Source organism: Kryptolebias marmoratus, linkage group LG10, assembly GCF_001649575.2.
Source record: "Kryptolebias marmoratus isolate JLee-2015 linkage group LG10, ASM164957v2, whole genome shotgun sequence".
NCBI classification, from domain to species: Eukaryota; Metazoa; Chordata; class Actinopteri; order Cyprinodontiformes; family Rivulidae; genus Kryptolebias; species Kryptolebias marmoratus.
This window is the reverse complement of record NC_051439.1, coordinates 6,307,319-6,326,478: the sequence shown is the minus strand read 5'-3', so window position 1 is coordinate 6,326,478 and position 19,160 is coordinate 6,307,319. Positions and strand designations below refer to the sequence as shown.

Below are 19,160 nucleotides of genomic sequence, written 5' to 3'. Positions count from 1 at the left end.
AGCCAAGATACTGCGCAGAACCCTCAAGCTCCCAGGCCTCTGGTAGAGGACCCGAGCTCAGAGGATGAAACAAAGACCACCCGCGGAGGGTGAGAAGGGAATTTTTATATATATATATATATATATATATATATATGAGAGAGAGAGAGAGAGAGATATCATTTTTGCATTTGTCTATTTCTAACTAGTCGCAATTGTATGTAACACTTGATTTTTGTGTTTATTTTATTGTGAAGTGTCAATCCAGTTCAAGATGGATGCCACAGCTAATTAACATTAGTAAACACAACAGTCATTTCATTTATACTATTTCCTTCTCTCTCTTGTTTTCCATTAGATGAAATTAGCAATGCGTAAAAAACATGTCTTTTAAAGAAGATAGTGAGAGAAGAAAGAGGTAAGGAGGAACACAAATCCTAAGCAGTGGTGTGTGTGTGTGTGTGTGTGTGTGTGTGTGTGTGATAACCTGGCTATATGTGAATGAAATGCAGGAGTCCTTTGCTATTCTTCTTCCAGCTCTCATCACACTGATTTGTACGTCAGCATCCCTGAAACATGTCTGCCCATCGTGTACCACCCAAACTACAACATCACCTTCATGGGGCTGGAAAAGCTCCATCCCTTTGATGCAGGGAAGTGGGGGAAAGTCATCCACTTCCTGAAAGGTAAGCGCATGTGACACAGAGTGGGGTATAAGGGACACCTCCCTGTGCTGATATACAAGCCCTGTTCTGAAAGAGTTGGGACGTCGGGTAAATAAAAACAGAATGCAATGTTTTACTAATCTCATAAACACATATTTCATCTCATCTCAGCTGATCCTAAAACCGCTACATACCTTTTCGATTTACAGTTTTACACACGTTTTATAATAACTGCAAAAACCTGTCTCTTACGTGACTGTTTAGGTATAGATCTCCTCTCATAGTTTATATTTGACGAAGCGCTGTCATTGTTCCTGTTTGGGTCTCAGAGGAGCAGTTCATCCATGATGGGAACATAGTGAAAGCCCGTGAAGCTTCTGAGGAGGACCTTCTGGTAGTTCACTCTAAACGCTACCTGAGCAGATTAAAGGTAGCTTCACTTTCTCACACGTTGTGTCTCTCCGTGTTTACTACTACTTCCTCTACACATACTGTTACTTTATTGTTTGTTTATATCGAAAAAAGGGTTAAATGTTAATAAATACCATACTAATGTGCTGTGCACATTATACAACAACATGTGATCCCGGCATCACGCTGCCTTTTTCTCTTTTTAAGGCTTCAATATTTATCACCCACCGCCTAAACGATGATAATGTTTGTGTGTCTGTTACTAAAATATCTCATGCACCACTGGACAAGTTTTACTGAAACTCTCCGACAGAAATCACTGGATGTACATCTACAGCTGATTACGTCTTGGAGTGAATTCAAGGTGGCTGCCACAGCCAACTGGCCTTTAAAAACACAAAAATAGCTATAACTCTGTCAATTTTGCAAATACTGAGCTAAAGTTTGGTGTGGTAGTAGCAGAGAGTCCTCTTCTGTTAACAGTATGCCCAAGATCGTTGCACAACATCACTCATAATGTTATTTACCTTAAGCTGTTCTTACTTTTAAACTGACATAGGAGGGATGTGCGTCCCTTCAAGGAAAGATTTTAATTTAAACATTGTGACACATGAAGTGACACAGGAGAGCAAAACAGATTTTCCCATAAAGGAATGTGTCCTTTATCAAATCACTCATGTCAAGAATGTTTTACAGGTGGCACCTTTTGAGTCCTTTGAGACAATTACAGTTTTTGTGCTTTTATTTTTTATTTTTTGCAGCCTGACAAGTTTATTAGAAATGAGCTTCTCTTCTAGTGGATTTAGGAAACTGTAGCTTAGTTGTGCACAGATCTTGGTGAGATGTGAAAATAAAACTAATTAAGAGTGCTATTTACTCCAGGGAAACTAAAAATGGTGACAAGAATTACGCTGTTTTTCAAAGATGTGATATTTATTCTTTTTTTTGTCATCCAGAGCATGGCAAATCCTAAAAGTTTTAAAAACAAATAACCAACTGGATGTTTTGCTTCCCATCTAGGGGAGCTTTTTCAATTTGAATAAAAAGAATAAAGGCATAATTTAGCATTTTGATTTCTTAATCAAGAGTGAGCGTTATAAATCAAAAAGTGAGGGTTTTTGTTTATTTTTGGTTTTTAGGAGTTGATATTTTAAGATTAGTTTAGTTTTCTTTTGATATTTTAAACAATAAAATAACTGGCCAACAGAAACATATTATTGACCTGTTTTGTTTTTTTTTCATATTTTGACACCACAGGTAATCAGCAGGGCCAGAGCACAACAAAGATCACCACAGGACGACCTGAAGTCAGCTTCTGATTGCCGGTTTCAGATTTGGCAGTTATGTAAAGGGATACTTCACAAAATTTACAGCGCTTTAGATCAGCTCTGTTTAAAAATCTGAAATCCTGGTTTTTGTCAAACCTGATCTACATTATGCTACGCTGAATACAAATACTTGAAAACACAATTAAGAGACCACCTTAGGCCAGATTCCGCTCAAAACAAGTTCAAACCTGCATTTTTATCTATGTGTATATAGAAGTAGCAGTTTTTATCTATGCCTGTTTTTGGATTCATTATTTTGTGTGCATGTGCAGTTTTTGTATTTCCACGCCGTATTTGTGTTCTTACTGGAAAGCACTCCGGACTGCTTTACATTAAAAGTACTGACCTGACCGGTGTATGCCCACTTGGACCTCAGGACTGATGTAAACATAAATATGTCCGATGCTGAGGTCCAAGTGTAATGGATAAAGTCAGCGAATCTGTTGAATATGATCAGTTAGAGGCTCGGTGTGAACCAGCAGCTCATTTCTGGTATTATTTATTTCATATTATGTTATTAACATATTAGAACTTGGGTCACCCCGGCAGATCATCCATGATTTAAACTTTACCCCAAGTCATCGGCTGGCTGACAGAAAAGGAACGTGTCTGATGTTTGGGTGGGAATTTAGGCTCCATCTTTACCACTTTATAACATTTCAAGACTTAGACCAGAATCTAAATTGCACCTTTTACAAACATCAGACACTCTTCAAATGTAATTTCTTATTGAATGTGAGCATTAAACCCCCTTTTTTTTTACTTTTACAAATGTCAGTTTCATAGATCAAAAACTGTTTTCATGTAATTGTATTCAGTGTAGAATGATTTAGACCAGGTTTTAGAAATAAAAGTAATTTAGATTTTGAACCGGAGCTGATACAAATGTCAAAAAGTCTCTGAAATACCTCTTTAAGTAATTAGAAGCTAACTCCAGGTTTTCTGCAGTTCTGTGTCTCCTCTGGGTCAGATTCTTTTATTGGTTTGGTAAAATGATGCATTTATTTTATGTTAATCATTCACAGCCACTGTAAGAAAGAGAATGAAGACTTTCCTCCAACACTGACAGGGTTATTTTATTTTGGTAATGAATCTCTGCTGCGTTCTCGCCTTTCTGACGACTTCCGGTGTTAAAATTTGAGAAAATCGGTCTTTAATTCATTTCTGTGTGCCAGTAATTTCATTGTTTTACTATTCTAATTTTCAAAAGTGATCATAAAAAGAAAAAAATGGTTCTTTTTTTTAAAATAAATGTTTTGTAATTTAATAAAATAAAATCCAGAACCCAAACATCCACAGACCTGTAACTGTGTTTTGTTTCGATGTAGTGGTCCGCTGTGGTGGCGTCGATCACAGAAATCCCACCTGTCCTGTTTCTGCCGAACACGCTGGTGCAGAGGAAGGTTCTGAGGCCGCTACGAACCCAAACAGGAGGAACAATAATGGTCGGTGTCCAATGACCTTATCTTCCCTGGCAATGTATTTTAGATGAAAAAAATCACTTTTTATGACATTTGCTCCCCGATGATTACTCCAGACATCCAGATTTAAGTCACACTGGATTCTGTTCCGTTTTGTTTTTGTTTTTTTCTTCCTGGACATTTTGACAGTATTCTAATGTTCTGAATCCCGTCGCTTTAATTGTACAGGGTGGACCATTTATATGGATACGCTTTAATAAAATGGGAATGGTTGGTGATATTAACTTCCTGTTTATGGCACATTAGTATATGGGAGGGGGAAAACTTTTCATGATGGATGGTGACCATGGAGGCCATTTTAAAGTCGGCCATTTTGGATCCAACTTTTGTTTTGTTTTTTTGTCACTGGAGAGTGGCATCAGTCGAACATCCCTTCGGCGGATGCCACTTTCCAGTGACATGCAGCGAGTGCTACGCTGAAAAACAAAAGTTGGATCCAAAATGTCCGACTTCAAAACGGCCGCCATGGTCACCACCCAGCTTGAAAAGTTTTCCCCCTCCCATATACTAATGTGCCACAAACAGGAAGTTAATATCACCAACCATTCCCATTTTATTAAGGTGTATCCATAGAAATGGCCGACCCTGTACATCGCTGTTAAGACAGCAAAAGGCTAGAAAGGTTTGCAAACGAAAAGGTAAAAGGTGACAAAACTAAAGTTTATTTTATTACAAACTGTTTTATTGTTGAACTCCTGTGATATCAAGGTGCCTTTTTTATTTCATACAGTTTTTATTTGTAAATAACTGAACTGAATCGTCATCTACAGGCTGGAAAGCTGGCTGTTGACCGAGGATGGGCCATAAATGTAGGTGAGTGAGTTACTAATTAACTTCAATACTGGAAAGTTTCCTTAATTTATCAGTGTCTAACCTTATCTGTTGGGTTTAGATGCAATATGTACTGTAAGAACTTGGTGAAGACACGTCTGAATTATATTCACTAGCAATGTTCTTTTCCTCTGTTAAAGTAAACAATAAGTCATAAAGGAGATTTTAAAGCTGTCAAAACATCTCGTCATTATTGCAAAAAGTAAGCAGATGGGTATTCAGATGAAACAGATTTTATCTTATATTGGGGGGAAAATGTAAGGTCAGTACGTTTCTAGATGCTTTTTTATCTTTTCTGTACAGTTTTTACAGTTTGTCCCTGAGTATTAAAAGCAAACATATTTTAGAGTTGTAAAGGAAAGACTTAAAACTAGGAGGGATATAAAGATGAGGCTAAAAGTTAATATGAACCTTTGTTTTACACACAGACAATCGGCTATATTTACTAAGTTTGTTGTGTTTTTTGTAAGCTGTTGCTGAGTGGTCTCCTAATGGTGGCATGGTTGTGACTGCAGAAACATAAGGTGACCAGTTCCATTTTTCTTTTTTTGTTGTCGTTTTGCACTGCCAGAACTGTGGCCATTAACAGTCCTTACATCTTCTTTTATCAGGTCTTTTTTACCTCCTGCTTCAGAGTAGGTGCTTTTTCTTATTCTTGAGTGACGTAAGATGAAGTGATTCAGGTTTTGTTTTTCAGATTACCCAATCAGGAAGCAGATGTGTAGGTTTACTTACCCATTGAAGGGTTTTTTTTTAGGCATGGATTTCTTACATTTCTGTAACAAAACTTTAAGGTTTTTGTTTGTTTTTTATTCATAGTATTAGTAGAACTTATCATTTATTTAACAAATATTTCTCTTAACTTATCTGTAAGTACTTAAAAACCCAACAATGTAATGTAATTGAGGTCAAATACAACCCACAATGCAGTTAGTTATTCACTGTGACCATAAATTCACTGAACATTTATGAATAGTGATGAAAATGGTCTTCATATTTCCACAATACTTGTGTATTTGTCATCCTCCTCAGGATCACTGCCATCCTCACCAACATGGGCAACAGTTGTGTGCCTGCTCCTTCGCCTATAAAATACGCAATAATCTATTATACCTGAAATATAACAAGAAACAAACATTATTTACTAACCCATTACTGCAACAAATACAACAATAATACATGTTCATGAGTTACCAAAATGTACCCGTCTAGCTATCTTTGTGTGTATGTGTGAGGGAGAGAGGGACACCTATAATATAAATACCAAAGCTGATGATTTACTGTATATTTTTGACAGAATGCTCACCATTTAAATAGTTGGCACTAATCTGCTATCCAGATCTGCCTGGGTGGCTTCAGACAGCGCCATCTCAAAAAGTATAAAAGCCACAGCTTAGATGTTTCGCATTGTGAGTTTTGACAAGTAGACATTTTAATGTATATTATGTGTGTTTAGCATTCAAATCAAATGAGTGGCAACATTTGGAAAATGTGTGCGAAATGAGAAATTAGCAACTTGAGACAGTTTACATCCATAAACTGGCAGATCAACCCAACAGTCAACCCTGTTTTCTAATTTTGTTGGCAAATTTATTTCCTTCATCTAAAATCTGATTGTTAGAGGGTCTAGAAATGATATGTGGAGAGATTTTTTTTGTACCTGGATCTTTGCTCTTACTCTGTGAGATTTCTAAGGAGCTGCACACAGCAGCGCGGCGCATTCACCAAAGAAAAAAAACACAGCAGCCCCACCCAGTGGATATAATCAGTCCTTTATACACTATTCCGTGAGGTGAATGAGGACAATCAGCCAAAGATAGTTTCTTAGTTTTAAATACAGCAACGGTGAAAAAAAAGAGTCAACCGTGTGGTTACAATGCAGGTGAAAGGGTTTGTCTCCCAACTTAGCTCATTCAAAGAGCTTTCTACGACACAATCTACACAAAATACGACTTTAGACGATCTGAATGATCCCTTTGTTTGTTTACTTTGTGTGATTTCTGTATTATATCATGTATGTTTATTAAATACAAGCAGCAGGAGGCAGCGGCTGATGTGGCTGAAGTTAGTTTTGGCTGAAAGCTTTTGTCCACAGGCTAGATCAGATAAAATCTTATGTCAAGGGACATTAACAAAACATGCTTTTTATTTATGTTAGCTAAATGTTAATCTGCAAGTTCTATAAATAAATACCCCTTTTATTTTACCAAAACATATTAGCTATATTTTGAATTTTGGTTGTTTTGACATAAAAACTTAAAGTCATAATTCTTAAAGTCTGTCAAATGTACAAAACTGCAGTTTTTATTGATTAAAATGCATTCAAATCAAATTTCAAGAAATCTTCAGTCACACTTTTGTAACGGTGAAAATACACTATTTACACAGTATTTTTCTGTGAAGTTGTTGGTTTTACTGTACCATAAGCAACAACGATGTGCAAATTTTACTGAAGAGTTTGTGCAAAAGAAAGGTCCTGTAATTCATCAGAAATGTTTTGTTGTTCAAAATATATTTTTACATACGATATTGTCTAAAAACTATATTGAAAATGTGACAAACTTTGCAAAACAACCTGTAAATTTTACATTTAAAAAATATAACAACAAGCTATTATTTAAAGTATTACCAAATTTTTCTGGCAACCACACCTGCCATGTTTTTTGTAAAAACCAGGCATTTTCTTTTATTTTACAGTGAAATGGTTTAGAAAATGGGATAGAGCTCCTAACTGATTTAAAGGATTCAGTGAAGTCCGCACGGAGACGCCTCGCCTTTGGGCGGCGGGTGATGAAGAAAAAAAGCTGACATAAAGGCAGAAAGCAAAATTTTTAACACAGCAGCTGAGGCAATTTTTTTTTTTTTAATTTAAATTAACACATAAATCAAATACATCTGGTTGAAACTTTCAGTAATATCACAAAGCTGTTCAATAAAACGTTTGTTACAGCAAATAAAACACAAATATTCTTAGAGAATTCTTACTTTTTTATTGACTGAGTTGTCTGTGTTGGAGGAGGTTTCTCAGCTGGACTCAGGCGTGCTCAGCTGCTTCTTCGCCTTTTTCAGTCCCAGGAATCTTTTCCACACGGTCATGGTGTTGGTTTTAGTTGCAGGACGTTTGTCTTCCTCACCGGGTTCCCCCAGCAGCCCGGAGGTCTGTGGCTTCACTTCCTGCTCTGAAACCACCCTCTGCTCCGTTGGCTTGGTGCTGTCTTGTCCAAGGCTCCGGGTTCTGCGGTCCCCAGCAGCAGCACCTAGCAGTGGCCTCGTCTCTGTGATGTTGTTCAGCCGGTCCTGCTCGGGTCCGGTCCGGTCCGCGGCAGCCTTCTGCTCTTTGATGACGAAAAGATCTGCTAACGCTCTCTCCGCATGAAATCTGCTCTCCTGCTTCAGGTGTGTCCGGATCTGGTCCAGTTCCTGTTGGAGAGCTGCGTTCTTTTCCTTTTCTGTCTCGCAGGCCACTTTTAAATACTCAAACTCTTTTAGGGTGTTCAAGATGTCCTGAAGGTGCTGCTCGATTTGTGCTCTGCTCTTGTTCAGTTCTTTGAGCACTTTGTTCAGCTGTTGACTGAGCAGCTTGCTGCTGTTTTGTCTCGCCGAAGCCACTTTAGGATTTGTCTGATGAACTTGTTGTTGAAGGGCGTGATGGTCTCTCCTGGGGTTCTGCAGAGTTTTGTGCGCGTGGGGACACTGCACCTCAGCTGTCTTCTCCTCCATCTTGGCCACGAACCCACCATCCTTTTCCTGCTGGTTGCTGATCTTGGCGTTTTGAAGCTGAACCTTCAGCTCCTCCACTTGTGAAGCCAGCGTCAGCTTCTCTCTCTCATAAACCTGCAGCAGCTTGGCTAATTTGTAGGAGGGCAGGCATGCCGTCTGGTTGTTTTGGTTCATCTCCATCGTCTTTTTACGAGCAGGTTGCTACTTCTGTCAGAAATGTTTATGATCTGTCTCCATAGAAACGGCAGTGAAGACCGGAACTGTCTGTCCAATACCTGCATTCCTCAGTACATTTTAAACAATGCGCACTTCCTTAAAGCGGCTTAAAAAAAAAACAAGCAAACAAAAACCTTCCAGGAAAGATGTAATGTGGTTCAGAAAGTTAAGTTTTTTGGAAGGGAGTCAAATAAAATTAGAAACAAGTCAGACATCTCTAAACGTTTGGAAGGAGAAAAGGAAAAATGCTTTCCTGAACTAACCTGTTGTGCTTTGTTTTTGTTTCCATGACAACAGTAATTGTTGCATTTTGTAACAATTATCTCCTCAGAAAAGACTAACCTCTCCGAGAAGCCCCATTGAAAACACAGTAGTTCAAGTTTTTAATCGTATCTGACATAAACAAGCAAACCTGGAAAAAGCTGCAACACGTTTGAAGGGTGCAGATGAAACCAGATGTTTCCATCCACTGTATAAACACATACATAACCCTTGTTATCTCACTGTCTGACATGAAATCAGACTAAACCTTCCCTGTTTTAGTGCAGTTAGGATTCACTAAATTATTTATTAGGTATATTTGAACTAAATTGAAATTGTATTTGTTAAATCGAAGATAATGACAGAGAATTTTTACAGCATTTTTTTTTGATAACTTATTTTAAATTCACAAGTTTCTTTGTATTTGGTGTGTAACCTTTAAACTGTAAGACTTGGGTCGAATATTTTAGGTCATAAGTGCTTGCAGTTCCAGTTTATTTCCATTTTTGTTTACACTTACCAGAATTTCTTTCTTAACATTTTTTTCTGAAGTTATCGATAATTTCTTTTTAAATGGCTGCCAAATGGCCCAGAATACTCCTGTTAATTGATAGTACATCGTAGAAACCATCTTCGCTTTGCTGGGTTGTGGTGTATTTGTAAAATCTTTTCTTTCTGACTTTCCACCATCGCTGGCTTAGCTGATTGAGTTGGAGATTTTTGGCTTAAAAAAAAAACAGGTTTTGTCGTTTACTTTTTGCCAAGCAGGTAACAAAAACGCTACCATCAGACTTTACTTTGTACTTACTCGGGTGCGTCCCACTTTGTGCTGATGAATTAGGGAGAAAGATCATTTTGCATCAATAAACATGATTTTAATAAAGATATTGTAGCATGAAGAAGCACCCCTTTTTCATGACTTTCTCTACAAAGTTCGTTCGTCATTTCAGCGGGTCGAAAGCATTCTAACGCATGTTTCCAACTCAACCACTACACATGTTGAACAAATTTCATCCTTCAGTAGTTGAGAGCTGATAAATGATACAGTAAGTTTAATCTCAAGATTGAACTGCCCATTTCTACAATCTCAAGACTATTCATACACATTTACACAGGCATGTTTCCATAAATGTCTTAATACTATAAGACTATTTTGGAACGCAGACAATAAATATTGATCATCTTTAACCTTCTGCCTCACTGGTCTTTAGAAATATTCTGTTCCTAGCTGGATTTTAATAAAAATGAACATAGCAAGAGGTTTAACCTGAATTATCATCCTAGTTGTATTAAAGAAGATAAAGGTTTGTTCACACTGTCCTTCTCTTTTCATTGTTAATGTATTTTAACAGTAATTATTTAACTAACTAAAACAGCTTTATAAAACAAAAGTGTTTTGGTTGTCTAATGGCCCTAAAACTAAACCCACAGAGTATCTGTTTTTTTCCAGGAGGGGGCTTCCACCACTGCTCCAGTGACAAGGGAGGGGGGTTTTGCGCCTACGCTGACATCACTTTGGCCATCAAGGTATAGCTTGTGCAAGAGTGAGTCATTTTCTGATTAGACAGCGGTGTGGAAATTAACTTTAAGTTAACTTTACCAGCCCTGTCAGGCTGGTAACTTTGAAAATTGACTGGCCCAACAACAGTTTAACCAGCCTGGCCCTCAAATCAAGATATAATGAAGCTTTTTATCCACTGTTAGGAACCAATGACTTGAGACTTTTGCACAAGTTGTAAAGAGAATCTGGCACAAGCTGTGTTTGGAAGAAAATACAAGTAAGGCTGGGCCAATTGAATCACGGGAGCTCCCGAAGATTGTAAAAGGTTGTCTCATCTCTTGGCTGGGCGATGAACGACGATAGCTCTGAAAATTGAAACTGGTGTTCTACTCAGAAGTAAAATTCACTAAAAAGCACCAACTGATTAAAATGGACTGATTTATATAGCTAAATGGGATTGGATAGTGGAATGAGTTTTAAAAAGTTCTCAAAATGAGAATCTTTAAGTAGAACCAGTAGAATAAGATTTATGCTGTGATTTGTCTGCAAGATGCTCCACTTATTGGTTTAGCTGGGTATTATTCTAGTCCAAAGCATCAGTGTGACACTTAAGGCATACTTACAATCAAAATACAGTTGAAATTATTGTACTGATTAGGGATTTATTTCATCAGACTTTCCTTATAAAAATGAATAGACTAAAAAGAGCTTAATTTTTTTTACTTTTAAATGTTCCAAAGGAATCCTTCAAATCCTTGCAGCAGATTTAAAGCCAATAAATTTGAATGGTGGGCAAAGAAGGTCCAGACAAATAACTACAATGTTCATGTAAACCTATTAATGGTTTCAAATCTCCCCTTTATCCGTCAGTTTCTCTTTGAGAGAGTGGAAGGCATCTCCAGAGCCACCATCATCGACCTGGATGCTCATCAGGTGAGCCAGTACTTCCTCGTCTTTGTGTCCTGTGCATCACTGCTTAAGGGCTGAGCCTGACAACAACACTTTATCCTATTTACCACCACATCAATCAGTCATGCCGTGTGTGAGCAAAAATAAATGAAATCTTCATATTTACAGTGCCTGGCAAAAGTACTTATCCCTCTTGGTGTAGATTTTTATTTTGATCAAAATCAACAGTTCTTTAATACTGCTCTAAATTAAGGAAGTTAAATGTGCAAATAAAACTTGTTTTAAAACATAAATAAACAGAACGATGTTGTGTGCATACAGTATGCATTCATGCATTTATTTTGAAGCCGCCTAACTTGTTAGATTTTCCACAGATGGATCTTATTTAAGTGTCAAATGACCTCAGTATACAGTTTATCCACCTGTTCTGACAACCCTCAAAATCAACACCAGTCCAACCCCTGTAAGTAGTGCGGTCTACCACCAAGCAAGAGACATCATGAAGACCAAGGAACTCTCCACACGGGTCAGAGACTAAGATGTGGAAAAGTACAAATCAGGGCTAGATTATTAAAACATGCCAGAACCCTGAACATCCCTCAGAAATCCATTAAATCCATTATTAGGAAATGGAAAAATGATGCTACCACAGCAAACCTGCTAAAAGAAGGTCACCCACCAAAACTCCCAAAGTGGGTAAGGAAGAGGCATCCAGGACACCAAAGATAAACCTGATGGAGCTGGAAGACAGGAGGATCTGTCCATAGGAGCACTAGAAGCTGCACAGAGTGGCAGGAAAAAGACTGATGAAAGAAAATGCAAATCAATGCTGGCGTAAAGAAGGAAGTGCCAAAATAATGTGTGCAGTTTGACTACAAACTTATCCAGCCTTTGGGGCTGACTTTTATCTAAAACAGTCAGCGGAGCCTCGATACATACAGTTCTTTAGCCATTGTTGAAAATGAAATTTATAGAGGCCTTTAAAATTCCTCTTTTTTTCCTCTCTCTTCCTGCCTTACGAAGTGAGTGTAGATAACGGCAGTCCCTTAATGTCAACTTATGGTCGTTCTAGAAACGAAGGTCAGAGTGTTTCTCTGAACCCAACTCAAAATCCAAACATTTCTACTTAGTTTTGGCACAGCGCAGACATGTTCCCGGTTAAAGGTGAGACAAATGTTTTTTTCTCTGATGAGCAGATGAAAATCACTCAGATGTGACCATTGCCTTCTACTACAGAACATGCACATGTGTACAGACCTTATCGCTATTTTACCTTTGGCGGCGAGCAATAATAATTAGAAATCTTTTGGAAAACCCTAATTTAAGTCCCTAATTGTCTTAAATTTAATCCTAAATCAGCATTGAGACTTGTGACTCCTGTTTGCAGATATTGTTTGCTTGTTTTTTTTAGTTGAGTCGGCTCTTTTTTCCTGCTTCCTATTCTTTGTATATTATGTGGTTTCTTTGCACTGACCGTCTTAATTGTTGCACCAGGTGAAGCTCAGCCAAGCCTTAGAAAACGATAATTAAACGTTTTTGACAAACTAATTGTTTCTTTTTTTAAGCCTGACATTATCTATTAAGCATCAGCATCTCCATCCAGCACCAATGAGCCTTGAAATCTGTGAAAACACTAATGATTTCTCCAGATTCCCAAGGTTTTTAGGTTCATTTCGACAGCAGAACTCTGTTCAGGTTCAACTGTGGTCACTGGTACCACTTGCCTCAAGGAGGAGATCAATAGAAACACACTGTCAGTGTGACATCAGCAGACCTGTGGGATTTGAGATGGATAATTCACCAGTTCTTATATATTTCGTACAAAAGAGCAGTTCTGCATGAAGGCCAAGTCTGCAAACAATTCAGAACAGAAAAAATATTGGGCCTATGCCCAGAAATTTTAATGGCAACTCCCCACAAGTGTCCTAGTCCATGTAAAAAAAAAAAAAAAATCAGATTGTGACTTTGACAGCTGTTTCTTCATCACCTAGCCAATACCAGTCTTGTTGTATTACAGGGGAATGGACATGAGCGTGACTTTTTGGATGACCATCGAGTGTTCATTATGGATATGTATAATCGCCACATCTATCCCGGAGACAGCTATGCCAAAAGTGAGTGAAAGTGCCATCAATTTTCTTTCAAACAAACTACAAATCTCAACAGTGTCTTTCAGGAGAAAGATTGATTTTTGTCTTTGAAAAAGAATTGTTTTCCGAAGGCAAAAAGGCGTCCGGAGACCCCACTCACTGAACTCAGTCAGGAGAAGATCCCTAAAAGAAAAACAACATACCCTTTTATAGGGAGGCTTCATTACATCGTTTTCAGTCGTTACTGAGCAGCTTTGTTTCTCACGAAGAAAATCTGATAATAACAGGGAGTGAGGACGACACAGAGTTCGTGAGGAGGCACTGAGAACAAAATGAGTCAAGGCCAGGTGCAGAAGGGAGTAAGGGAGGACCAGAGACATTTCAAACCTTGATACAAAGACAGGAAAAAGAAAAATGACTTGATTAAGTCTTCTATTAATGCACTTGCGCAGGCAAGAGTCATAATTACTGTTATACATTTTACAGTTAAAAAGAACATCATTCAAATTTTCCATTATGCTCACAAATTAAAGTTTTCCACAAATGAATGTGTCAGTACCGTCAGCGCTGATCTAATGTTCGACAGTTTTCCAAACATTCCAACAATATTGACAAAAAATAATTCCTTCGAGCAATTTAAAGAGGCTGAAGAATTTAAAAAATACTGTTCCTCCTAAAGAATGTCACATTAATGTATATTTTGGCATATTCAGTTCATTTTTCCTCAAAGACAAAATGATTTCCTGCCTGAGAGCTTCCTACACATTTATGGAAAACATTTGAAAATAAAGAGAACTCCTGTTCATGTGCGTTTATATTATATTATATTATATATATATTTAGTTATTATTTATTTTAACTTTAGGAGCCATTAAGAGGAAGGTGGAATTGGACTGGGGCACTGAAGACTCTGAGTATCTGGTGAAAGTTGAGCTCCACTGTGAGGGAGCGCTGAATGAAGTCCGGCCTGACGTCGTCGTTTATAACGCAGGGACCGACATCTTGGATGGCGATCCTCTCGGAGGACTCTCTATATCTCCACAGGTATGTTACCTCCTCTGACAACTGCTTCTTACAAACTTTATCTCCATGACGTCATCACAGCGTTCAGTCTTTTATTTTGAAATTGTCACTGAGGTGTTTTTATTCGAACAGATGATATTCTGCTACATGTGACTGACAGAGTTGGGGAGTAGTTACAAAATAAAAGTAACTAATTCATTTCAGTTACCCGTTGAAATATGTGAGTAAAATTACAGTTACTTATGAAAATGGAGTGCAGTGCATTTTCTGTGCAAAAAGCTAGGCTTTATGTAGAATAACATTTGTTTTGTTGACATGCATGGGGGTTTTTTGGTGCATAAAATGCTTTTTGCCCCGCTGTGGGCGGAGTCAAGGTTGCTCCTCAACACTCCAGTCTAGTGATCTGCTCCAACGGAGGTGAGTGGAAACTCTTTCTCTCCCACAGTGGGATTATTTTTAAATTTATAAGTATAAAGTGAGACAGACAGACAGGGGTGGCCCATACACACTTTCTTTTTCCACTGAACTAGAGACCTCACACACACGCGTGCAGAAACACACACATACAGCGGGCTGCAAAAGTATTCACCGCCTTATTAATCTTTCCATTTTGTAGCCATACAACCTGGAATTTCATCCGATTTCTAATTTGATTTAATAATTCTACACCTCAGATTAGTTAAGTTAAACGGGAAAAACTTGTTAGAAATAACTGTAGAAAATAAAAACCTGAAAAGTTGTGTGTGGATATGTATTCACCCCCCTTTACTTTAAAGCCCAAACAGTTACCTTCTGAAGACACATCGTTCAAATGATGTAAACCTGTTGTAGGAAAGCTGGACTTTTGGGGATGAATACATATGCATCAACCACGTTTCAGTTTTATATTTATCTTTTAAATTATCTGAACCAAATATGACCTCAGTATCTGTAAACATGACTAAGTTGTAGCCATTTTTGTGCTTCCTAAGGTTGTTTTGCTGTGGCGGACATTTCCAATCAAGTTGACTCCAAAAGTTAATCAGTTGTCGATGTCAACTCAGTGAATTTTTAAAGTTCCTCTAAAATCTGTTCAGTGACCCATGAGATATTTTGCAAACGGTACAGACAAATAAACTGTAACAAATAAACAAAGGAAGCATAAACACCAACAAAAATAATACAATAAGTAAGTCTTAGCTTGGTTTGTGCTTGTCACTCCTCAGGTTCTCAGAGTGAACCTGAAAGGAACTAAAAGGGAACTTTACTTTGAGTATAAAATTATTTATTTACATTATTTACAGATCAAAGGATGAGTTATAAACGAATGATTCCAGTTAATCTTGTGGCAAAAAGTTTGATTAACTGATGGATTCCGAAAATGACTTTCAGAAACCAAAAATACAAATTTGGGGTGGTGAAAACGTACATAATCATTCATTGTTTATGTCAGTAGCAGAATAAGCTGTTTGACATTGTCACGATTTGAGTTTTTGACTTATTTTTCTGTATTTGATTTCACGTTGGTAATCCTTGTTTAGTTTGTTTCTTGTTTTCTTTTTAATACGTTCTTGTAGTTAAGCCTGGTTTCATGTTGTTGTGTCATCAGTTTTCTCATGTGCCACTATTCACCTGCCCTCAGCTCAGTAGTTTTCTGATCTGCCTGCCACGCCCATCTGCACCTGTCCACAGTTTGTAATCAGTCACCTGTGTCCATTTTGTCATCACCCTTGGTCCATAAAACCTACCTTTTGTCACTCATTCCTCGCTTTTTCATTGCTTATCTTGAGTATCTCTGTTATCTGGTCCTGCTCCTCATGTTCCCATGTAAGTGTTTGTTTTGTTTGCTGACACGCCAGCCTTTTCTTTTCCCTTTGTAAATAAATCAGTTTTTGTTTATTCGGATGAGTCTGCATCCTGGGTTCATCTCACACTCGTGTTACGGAAGATTTGGCAAGTTTTTCATGGGTGGAACCCGCATACCAAACTCTGCTGCTCAACCCATAAATGCATTTTCCTAACAAACCTGGCACCATTTAAGGGGAAATAAACAGGCTTTCCAACAATATAAGATATATCGCCAAGAAGTATTGTTGCAACATAGATATAATCAATTAAACACAATTTTTCTTACTTTTTGTACTAAATTTATGTAATCTCTCTTTATCTTGGGCTAGGCCATTAGGAATTTCCACCCCAAAAAGAGCATTAAAAGTCCAAAGCCACAGAAAGGTTCACAGCTTTTCTTTCCTCCTTCCTGCCAGGGCATTGTTAAAAGAGACGAGATCGTGTTTAGGGCCGCGAGGCGACGGGGCATCCCCATTCTCATGGTAACATCCGGAGGATACCAGAAGACAACGGCTCAAATCATCGCCGACTCCATCCTCAACTTAAAGTCGCAGGGCCTGATCGGAGCCGAAGCAGAGGAGGGGGAGGGATCTTCATCATTGGAGACGCACCCGCTGCACGGCTCTGGACCTGCTGGATCAACAACCACCACTGTCTAAACAGCAGAGGCCCAATACTCCACATCTGCCAAAAGCACTGAAGTAACTTTATACTGTGCAGCCTCTTTCTGACGATGGGGAGGAGACTCTGCTGTCACACAAATACTACATGTTGTTCCATATTCAGAGGAGTTTGCAGTGCACACGTAATCTTTAAAGATTTGGTACATTTGTACATTTCTTTACTCTGTGTGACCACCAAGATGGTACAAAGGGGAGCAGATATAACAGGACTGGAGCAGGTTTCTTCTTTAACACTAAAAAATACAAAGTTAAAAACAATATACACAATTCAGTCTGGGCTAGTGTGCTAAAAGAAAAGATTAAAAGCTCTAATAACCATAGGATTCAAAAATAATTTGGAAAATGAGACCATAAGTCCACCCACACCATCGCTCCAGCCATGTTCTCAGCCTTCAGCCTTCGTCCGCCTCTTTCCTGCTCCCTCCCTCGTCTCCCTTCCCGTTTCACTTTGGGTCCTTGCAGCCTACAAGTCCTCTCGCCTTCCACCTGTGTTCAACTGAGCCTTACCTCCTGGCAGCTGATTGGCTGCCCAGGACTGACCCTCATCTCAGCGTTTTGCCTTTTCCCGTTTCGAGTCGGTTCACTTTTCTGCTGTTTACTCCGTCGAGTTCTGGGGGTGAGATGTGCAACGTGAAACAAGATAAAAGCACCAACACACGCTTAAAAACAAATAAAATACAGTTTTAAAAGAACGTGCAATTAATAAAAATATGCAGACTCAAAAAATTAGTAAATTACTGCAAAACTCCACCATATGACGTCTATAAGCTGTGATGTTCAGAGAGAGAAACTGATGAAACAAATCAGTTTCAAAATAATCTGCCATAAAGATTAGTTTCGATTGAAATCAGTTGGAGAGGAACTGATTTTATATTTATTAAAAAGTTCAGGGTTTTGTTTTGTTTTAAACTCAGGAAATATAAATTAGTCAGATATATGCTAATGCTTGATGTCCTTGGAGAAATGCATGTTGGAAGGAAGGTGAACATCTTCCACCTCTCCTTTTAATTTCAGAGGTAAAAATATAATAATTCCACATTAAAAGTCAAACATTATTGTTTAATGTTAAGCCGCTTACTGACAATAGTTTTTCACCTTTTATCGTTTCTTTTAAAATAACTGATTCGTGAATTAGTGGTTTGTTTGTTTTTTTTAATAAACTGCACTTTATTCAACTTTTATATCTATGTTTATTATTAACAAAGGGATGCAATATCATTTTATTTCATCCACTAAAATGTGAGCCAGTGCACTTTAAGGTACGAGTTTTCTTACCTTCTCAAACGGGAGACCTGAGCGAACCCGTTGGGTCCAGTCCTGAGCGGGTCGACGTTCCCAAAGCAAACATTTTCAGATCTGAATGAAGAAGCCCAAACAGGGAAGTGTTTGATTCTCCTCGAATGATGTTTACATGCACACTGACTTTGTAAAAGGAGAGACGAAATATTCAGGTACTGTGCAAACTATGAAATTAAACTACAAAAGGTTATCCTGAGCTATAATGGAGCAGTTTGAAAGAGTTTACTCCAGCAGCTTTTCAGATATAGGTATGCAGGTATGCACTCAATATAAACAAAACACTTCTATCTGCATACTCTACCGATCTGCATACTCTACCGATCTGAGCACAAATATGTGCCAATGCATCAAAATTGTTGGACTTCTTCGTCCCAAACGGCTCTTCTACTGATGTCTCCATTGTTTCTGTCACTTCAGCTGTTTTTGTAGGTAAACAAACACATATGTGGTAGTTGGCGGCCTTCACAAATCTCGCTTCCAGATTTTTAATTTAAGAACACATTTATATGAAAAGGAAGTAGCTCAGATTTTGTTTCTTATTTGTGTTTGACCGGCTTCATGACTTTACCTTTAATACAACAGACTGCGAACAGGCTCTGCGCAGCTCTACAGCGGCAGGTTTAAAGCTGTAGCTCGACTAGCTTGGTGGAAATTTTTTACCTGAAAACACTTTGCTAACTTTTCTTGCCAATCTTAGGTTTCTAAAAAAAATGCAGAAGTCGGGAAGTGAAGCCAGTCTTCTCAATTGAAAATTGATCTTAACTGTTAGTTCGTCGTGGTTTATCGTGGGTAAAACATGATCCATGTTTTTAAAAACATGTTGCTGTTCTCCTGTATGATATGCTGACAAGATGTATGTGGCCAACCAAAATGAAAATAAAGGTTGAAACCGCTAAACTGAGAATGCATTAATTAAGGGCTGGCCTTTGTGTCTCA

At 38.1% G+C, this 19,160-nt stretch overlaps 1 protein-coding gene across 2 annotated transcripts in view; it reads left to right on the top strand.

The window, feature by feature from the left end:
- hdac11 (histone deacetylase 11) overlaps window positions 1–19,136 on the top strand; it is a 21,956-nt gene extending 2,820 nt beyond the window's left edge. The window contains exons 2-11 of one of the 2 annotated variants that reach the window (XM_017418770.3): window positions 338–397; window positions 517–665; window positions 974–1,074; window positions 3,712–3,828; window positions 4,635–4,677; window positions 10,343–10,419; window positions 11,264–11,326; window positions 13,320–13,416; window positions 14,258–14,436; window positions 16,659–19,136. In XM_017418770.3, coding sequence (XP_017274259.1) covers window positions 363–397; window positions 517–665; window positions 974–1,074; window positions 3,712–3,828; window positions 4,635–4,677; window positions 10,343–10,419; window positions 11,264–11,326; window positions 13,320–13,416; window positions 14,258–14,436; window positions 16,659–16,901 — 1,104 coding nt within the window. In that variant the 5' untranslated portion in view covers window positions 338–362 and the 3' untranslated portion in view covers window positions 16,902–19,136. Of the gene's footprint in view, window positions 1–337; window positions 398–491; window positions 666–973; window positions 1,075–3,711; window positions 3,829–4,634; window positions 4,678–10,342; window positions 10,420–11,263; window positions 11,327–13,319; window positions 13,417–14,257; window positions 14,437–16,658 lie in introns of both variants that reach the window. The other variant, XM_017418778.3, reaches the window with a different exon arrangement.
- Window positions 19,137–19,160: the final 24 nt, after the last annotated feature.